The 7824-nt window shown below is 46.7% G+C and overlaps 1 protein-coding gene across 1 annotated transcript in view; it reads left to right on the top strand.

The window, feature by feature from the left end:
* The first annotated feature begins 570 nt into the window (after positions 1–570).
* The window catches only part of VIPR1 (vasoactive intestinal peptide receptor 1), a 120039-nt gene continuing 112785 nt past the window's right edge, over positions 571–7824 (top strand). Inside the window, exon 1 of the mRNA XM_074901114.1 lies at positions 571–703. Within this exon, the coding sequence (XP_074757215.1) occupies positions 647–703 (57 nt within the window). The 5' untranslated portion in view covers positions 571–646. The remainder of the gene's footprint in view (positions 704–7824) is intronic.

Raw genomic sequence — 7824 nt, 5'->3', positions numbered from 1 at the left:
AAGGGGAAAAGGAAAAATGGAAACAGGGAAACAAAGGAAAAAAGGAAGTGGGAGGAAAAGGGAAAATAGTGAAAAGGAAACATGGGAAATAGGAGAGAAAGGTGGAAGAAAGGGAAAAAAGAGGAAAGGGGAAATAATGGAAAATGGGAAAGCATAGGAAAGTAAAGAATGGAAAAGAGAAAGGAAAAAATGAAATGGAAAAAAAAAGGGGGAAGGAAAAGGCAAAGAGGAAAAAGGAACTGGAAAGAAGGAAAACAGGAAAAAAAAAAGAGAGAGAAAAAAGGAGGAAGAGGCAAAAGAAGGGAAAATGAATGAAAGGGAAAAGAAGAAGGGGTAACAGGAAGGGAGAGGGAGAAGATGGACGCAATCCGAGAGGAGAAAGGAGCGAAGGGCCTAAACACAGCCTCGCCGAAACACCTGGGGCGGGGGGCGCGGCCGGCCCCGCCCCGCGCAGGGAGGTGGCCGGGCCGGGGCGGGGCGGGGCGGGGCGGGGCGGGGCGGGCCCTCCCCTCCCCTCCCCTCCCCTCCCCTCCCCTCCCCTCCCCTCCCTCCCTCCCTGCCTGCCTCCCGTGATGCGCTCAGCGCGGTGCCGGGAGCGCAGCGCACCCTTGCTCTGTCCGCGTGTGCGCTGCGCGGCGCGGGCAGGATGGAGCCCGCGGTGCTGGGGGTCGTGGTGCCGCTGCTCGGCTGCCTCCTCGCTGCGGTGAGTGCTCTTGGTCGGACGGGGCGGGGTCGAGCTCTCCCCCCCGTGCCTGCGCCTTCCCCTCGGGATTTACTGGGATTAGCCTCGGGTAAACTTTGGGTAACTTTGAAAGCGCTGTCGCTTTAAGGCAGGTGTAGCTTTGTTGGGGTTCCTTCCCCCTCCCCGATAATCTAGAAGGTAGCCGTCACAATTTTCTTTTCGTTCGAGGTGTGCTTCCTCTTCAAGAGTGAGAGGATCCCTTGAGCTAGAGGAATTCCCTCTGGGGTTTTAGCGTTTTATTTCAGGACTGGTTCTTGGGTTTGTTGGCATTCAGGTTTGCAGCCTGGCTTTCGGTTTGCTTTGGTTTCTGTTCAGGAGCTCGATCGCTTCGTGGAAAGATTCGCAAAAAAAAACCCAAAAACAACCAAACCAAATAAAAAAACCCAAACCAAACTGTGGGTAACGGGGTAAAATTTCCCAGAGGCGATTCAGCGGCAGGGCAGAGGGCTCTCGGGTGGGACCTTCCTCTGGCTGAAGAACAACTGCCCACGAGAAGTTCAGCAAAGTGCCGCTCTCTGACGCTAAAACCTGCCGTGGATGCGCTGTTTGAGGAAGGAGCAGAAGCTGGGAGCAAAGGATGTGTTTTTTGGTTGCTGTGTCCCTTCTGCTTATCGTTTCCACGCTTTGCAGGTCCCTCGGCGGGGCAGTGCTGTTCCCTCCCCCGCCGCAGACGGCTCGTAGCACGGTGTGGAATTAGCACCCGGGGTTGTTTCTCCTGGCGATGTGTCACACACGCAAAAGCCAATTCTGTGTGCAAACAGCGCAGACACAAGGTTCTTGCGTGTTTCAGTGAAGCTTTGTTCTTGCAGCTTGCGGTGTGAGATTTCTCGTGAGACCGTTTTTATTCAGCAGGCTGGGGTGGGGGGAAGATTGTGTGCTAGCTGTGGCTCAGTTACTCCTAATCCTCTCCCACACTTGTTTCCTCTCTTTGGAAGGTGAGGTTGACCTCACGGGCATCAGCTGGGTTAGGTGAGGGTGCCCGCAGGAACTAGGTTGTGCATGGGTACTTGGTTGCGAGTCGCTTCTGTTTGCTTTGCTTGGCTGGTGGCAGCGGTTCACTCAAAGCTGCTCTGATCCCCAGCAATACGAGTCGGTGCCTCCGAGTGGAAGGTAACCCAGATTTGTCATTTCATCATTCGTCTCTCTTTTCTCCTCCCCTTGTCTGTCCCTTAAGAAATGAGACAAATGGACTTTCAATTTTTTGGGCTGTCGCTGTGAGCCACTCGGGCACCTGCATTGCTAAAGACTTTCTTTGAGGAAGAACAGGCTGGGAAAAATGGATTAAAGTATTAAAAGAATGACCAGTCAATTAGTTCCTGGAATTCTACAGACTTTGCTTTAGGAAAGAGTCAAAATAGCTCACGTCTGGGGCTGGATCTGGGGAAATAAGGGGACAGTGCTCCCATCAGCTGCTGGAGCTGCTCCAACTCCTGCTTCCACTGAAGCCCATGGCAAAAATCCCATTTCTTTAAACGTTGTTGGCATGAAGAGGTCCTCTTGGGCCAGATTCTGCAGAGAGTTAAGTCCCGTAGTCTGCTTAAGTTCAACTTGCAAGTGGTGGCAGGATCAAGTCCTTACCCTGGTGCTCTTGGGTTGACCTTGGCACAAACCTCTGAAGCTTTGGGACAACCGCAAGGCACAGCCTTGGTGCAATCCTGTAGTAGTTCCTTTTCAACCCTTTTATTAACTTTGTGCGTTCATACTTTTATCTGACTTCCTTGCCCTCCGTTTAGCATAACCGTTGGTTGCTTTCTCATTCTTTCGTTGTGTTAATGTTCCTGAGACCTGGTTCGTACTAGCGGGTTAGAGATTCACATGCTCCTTAGCAGTGCTGATCTGCAAAGGTGACTGATAATGAAGTGTCTCAATTCTAGAGAAAAATCCCTGTTGTTTTTGTTTCTCAGTTTTAACCTGTGATCCTGTACTTTTAAAGCAAAAGTAACTCTGCAATTGTAACAACCTGGCTCTGGGACCTACGATGCCTCAGCAGAATTTTTTTTCTTGTAATTTATTGCGATAATTTTTATTGGTATGTCCTTGGAGAAACTGAGTGAGAACGATTGGCCAATCAAGAAGTTCAGTGCTATAAAACTGTTGCAGCCATGTGGTTTCTAATTGCTGTTATAAACTTTCACCTCAGCCTCTCATGATCTACAAATGTGGAAAAAAAGGAAATTGGGCAAATCTCATTTGCTGTAGTTCATCAGACCATGCTCACCAGAGACCTGCCTCCTGCAATGGTCAGCTTTTAACATTCCGAAGAAAAATGCTAAAGTTGGGGGAGGAGGCATGGTGTAAATCCAGAATAATCCCTGTTAGGTTCTAGAGGGTCGGTTTGCCTTTTTAGGCGTGTAACTAAGAGCTACAAATTGGACACTTTTTTTTTCCAGTGTGTGTCTAGTAAATGAGATGTGGATAATTCGAAGCAGTTGGTAGATTCCACATGCCTTCAAACTGCAAGCTTCTTGAATTAGCCAGATCTGTCCAGCTGGTATAATTTGTGCTTTTCTTCAAGTTTTGTTCTGTTTCAGACATGAAACATGATGTAAAGGAATAAAAAACTTGGATCTGATCACTTAGCTGTCCTAGTGTAAACGTTGGAAACAGGATCATTGTAAAATATCAGTTAAATTTAAACTCACAGGACAAACACTTCACCCATATCTGCATCTCTTTCATGCTGTTATTGACTGAGAAGTTAAATAAATAGGTTTAAACCAAAATAATCAATGTTTTTGGCAAAGAGTTAAGGTACTCATTAGAATCCTGTAACCTAATTCTTGTATCCAACACAAAGATCCTTTAGCAATGATGACTTGTGTTTATCAAAGGCCTTGCCACAAATCCTTAGTGTGTTACTGGGTGTACGATTTATTAAATTTATACCTGTATAAGTGCATGACTGACTTCAAATAAAGCCATCTGGGAGAACCAGTTGCCCAACCCTGTATCTGTGTAGCTCAGAAAGTCCCATTGCCTCTTGATAATGTTGAGTTTTCAGAGTACATCATTTCAGCAGCACACATATATTAGAAGCTCTTATTTAGGGCATAACGAAGCAAAAGAGCAAAATAGGCAAAAATCACAGTATCTGAAGAAAAAAAAAATCCTATGTGGAATATTTAAAGCTGTTTCCAACAGTGTGTTGCTTGAGTCCACCAGCATGTCAGCAGGGGGATTAACACCATAATTATCATACCGTCCCTGCAGCCGAGAGCTCTGTCTGCAGCCGGAAAACTCTGAAGAACCAGACAGGATGGGAGTCCTGATATATGGGAAAAGGTGAGCCCATCGGGGTGTTTTTAGCGTCAGGAGGCAGATGGGACCATGGACAGAGAAAGCTGCTTGGCTTGTGAATTTGGGTGTATATGTATATTTCTTCCTTTCTAGAGCGCTTTAAAAACGCTCCGGTTCAAACCTCTTCCTGTATAATATCAGTGGTGTGACAGCCAGAGGGCTGCACCAGATAAAAATGCAAAGTCGGGTGTGCTGTGTTTTGTGCTAAGTCTGTCTGCTGCTGACTTGTGAGGCTGCCATGACATTTTGTTCTTGTTTTCATTGTTTCATAGTGACGTGACTTTGCTGAGTGGTATTTGTCTCTTCTCGCTTGCATATCCAAGGAGGGACTGTGGTAGCTGGCCAATGCAAAGCAGGGAGGTGATCTGCACATTTTGCAAATGGCCAGCTGGGACATGACTAAGAGATGGCACCTATGTCATGAAAGAGGTGTTTTAGCTCTCCTGAGGTACTGATTTTCCCCTTGCAAAGGGGAAACATACAGAGTTTCTATTATTGGGGGGGGGGGGGACACAAAAAAAGCTTTTTCCCTTTACCAGATGATCTACAGCAGAAATGACTGGAATGACTGGTATCTTAGAATAGAATGGTTTGGGTTGGAAGGGACCTTAAAGATCACCCAGTTCCAACCCCCCTGCCCCGGGCAGGGACACTTTCCACCAGCCCAGGCTGCCCAAAGCCCCGTCCAACCTGGCCTTGAACCCTTCCAGGGAGGGGGCAGCCACAGCTGCTCTGGGAAACCTGTGGCAGGGCCTCACACCCTCACAGTGAAGAACTTATTCCTTACTAAATCTAATCTAAATTTACCCCACTTCAGTTTAAAACCATTACCCCTCATCCTACCCCTACACTCCCTGACAGAGTCCCTCCCCATCTTTCCTGTAGCCCCCTTAAGAACTGGGAGGCCGCTCTAAGGTCTCCCCGGAGCCTTCTCTTCTCTAGCTGAACCCCCCCAGCTTTCTCAGCCTGGCTTCACAGGGGGGTGCACCAGCCCCCTGAGCATCTTTGTGGCCTCCTCTGGACCTGCTCAAGCAGGTCCATGTCTTTGTCAAAATGAATCTTCCACTTGTCACATCATACGCTGACTTAATCTGGTAGGACTGGGAAGTTACCTGGTATTTGGGCTAGTTTGTAGACACAAATCTTTGTTGGAGGTAGAGAGGGAAGAGGGACAGGAAGGATATCTCACTGTTCAGCACTGTGTCCCATTTATTGGCAGTCTGAGGAAGGGCACCAGAGACTGTGGGTCAGTAAGACCCAAGATGAGATAATTTTTTTTAAGTCAGACCTGAGTGAACTTGGAGGAGATTTGTCACACTCTGCGTGGCATCTGTGGCTCAAGATCAGGAAAGGAGTCGAATTATCTGTGTGAAATAAAAACTGTTACTCAAGTTTTGATGAGGATCCGGCCTGTGCTTGGTTTTATGAACACAGTAGGTCATGTCCGGCCCTCAGACCAAGTCAGCACAAGCGTGGCAGTGTCACTTCACTGCTGTGAGTGGGATTGCTGCTGCGTCATGCTGGCTCAGTGGAAATGGATATGGGTTTTTCCAATGCCTGGGAAAGGTAGTGTGATTAAATATAGCTCCATTCTCTGGTCTCATCAACTGCCTCTCTTCCTTATTGGAAAGAAGAGGAAAATCTTTCTTAAGAGCCAAAATTCAGGAAATGCAGCCAAGAAAAGTCCTGTCATGAGACAGAAACATAGACAAACTGGGTCAGAGATGCCTGGAGACCCCAGAGCAGGATGGGATTGGAGTTCTGGCTGAGTAGGTGGGATGGAGAGCATGGACAAGCAAGCAGGTCAGAAACTCCTGCTCCCTTCATCAGACTTGCTAAGCCTGCCTGTGCTGTGGCAGTGATTTGTGCTCCTGCCCTTTGCAGCTGGGCAGGGTTTCCTTCAATGAGTTCTGAGAGCTTGCAATTTCACTGCTCCTTCCCTTCCATGCTCCCACATGTTTTCCAGAAGTCATGACCCCCTACAGCTACATTTGGGTGGGAACCAAGCCAAGAGAGGAGATGTCATTGCCACTGAAAAATGAGATCCCAGAGGATTGCACTGGAAGAAAAATCAGACCCTTTGATTCAGGGTGTGAGAGGTGCAGGGAAGTGATGCCAATCATCAGACTGGCCTCCGTCCAGAGCTAACACAGCTAATACCATGTCAGCGAGGCCCTGTGCATGGCTGGGGAAGGCTGTTCACCAGCTGAGCTGTCTTTTTGTCACTATTCGGAGCAACCTGCAGCTTGCTTGCCTGATCACCAGAGATTTCCCTGGGATGATTAATTTCTCCAAGCGCAAGCTTTACCTTTCACATTAGAAGACCTGTAAGGCAGGGAGAGTTCATTCATTAGTCAGAAAGTGCCCTGGGGAAGGTTTGAGAAGATGGGCTCCCTGAAGCCACCGATTGCTGGATGCTCCTTGCATCATTATACCACCCTTTTATTTGTTGAATGGGATGATACCAGACTTCTTCAGCACTAGGGTGTTAGAAAACCTAAAGGCTTCTGGAGATGTATATAAAAGTGCCAAGTTTCGTTCTGATAAGGATGTCATTAATAAAGTACCAAGATTTTCTGTCCTGAAGCTTCAGCTTTATTGGAAGCATCTACTGGCTATTAGCTTTGCTACAAATCATGTTTAAACTGCTTTAGCCTCATGCATAAACCCTAATGAGGGAACAGCTATAATAGCAAGAGCACTTATGTTTACTAATTGCCAATCTGCACAAATATAAATAGCCTATGTGAACATGGCTTGACCTGTTGGAATCGAACAGGTAGGGTTAAGAGGAGGAAGCAGGTGTGATATTTCTTTGCTATTACAGTCCTCGCCTCTGATACGCTTCCCCCCACAGGTCTGTCAGTCCTGCAGATGCAAGGCAGATACGGTGCCCTGAAGTCAGTGCAGCCCTGGTATGAAGTTAGCATTAGGTGACATCAGACCTCAGTTCAGTAATTTTTAGATGGTTGGTTTATAAAGTGAGTTTAGGGATGTTTTTGTGTGCAGGAATATGTGTTGTGGGTTGCTTAAGGCTGGAAAACACACATTAGTTCTGCTTTACTGGTGGTTTATTGTGCCAGATTTTATCTCCAGTACTAAGTTTTACATATATAGTATTTCCAGGATTAAAAGACCTATTTTAGTTTCTGAGCTGCATATGAATTTTAGAGACCCTGATGTACTTTACATTAACAAAGTCACTTTTCCAGTCAACTGAAACAGTGGCTGTTTGCAGTCTTAAACTTCTCACTTGGTCACATAAGGTAGAATTCTCACCCCCAGGGCAGTCACTAACCATTTATTTCATTTCATTGTTTTCACTGCTGGGAGATGGAGATTTACATTTCTGGTGTTTGCATTTAAATTCAAGTGTTAGTACTGAATTGGGATTATTTTCTAATGAACCAAATCGGGATTATTTTCTGCTGCTTTTCATTAGTGGGCTGGACAACAGACATGCTGCTTTGATAAACTCTTCTGGATGTCACGCCTTGGCTGCACTGATTTAAAGTTGAGAAGAGACCAAAGGAACTGAATACAGAGACCCCAACTCTGTTTGCTGAGCCATCATCCCCATGATCTCTTTCTTGCTTTTGCAGCAGACTCAGGGATGTTCCTACTCCTGGCAGTTGGGGAGTATGAGCTCCACATTTTTTTTTAATATTCACCCCTGTGAAATTCTTCATATCAAGGGGGAAGGGAGGAAAAAAAAACTATTTAAATACAATTCTTGTCCGGAGGGGGAAATATCAATGCTTTATGTCTCCTTTGTAAAGCTGAAA

Source organism: Athene noctua, chromosome 2, assembly GCF_965140245.1.
Source record: "Athene noctua chromosome 2, bAthNoc1.hap1.1, whole genome shotgun sequence".
NCBI lineage: Eukaryota > Metazoa > Chordata > Aves > Strigiformes > Strigidae > Athene > Athene noctua.
This window is presented reverse-complemented; position numbering and strand designations above follow the sequence as displayed.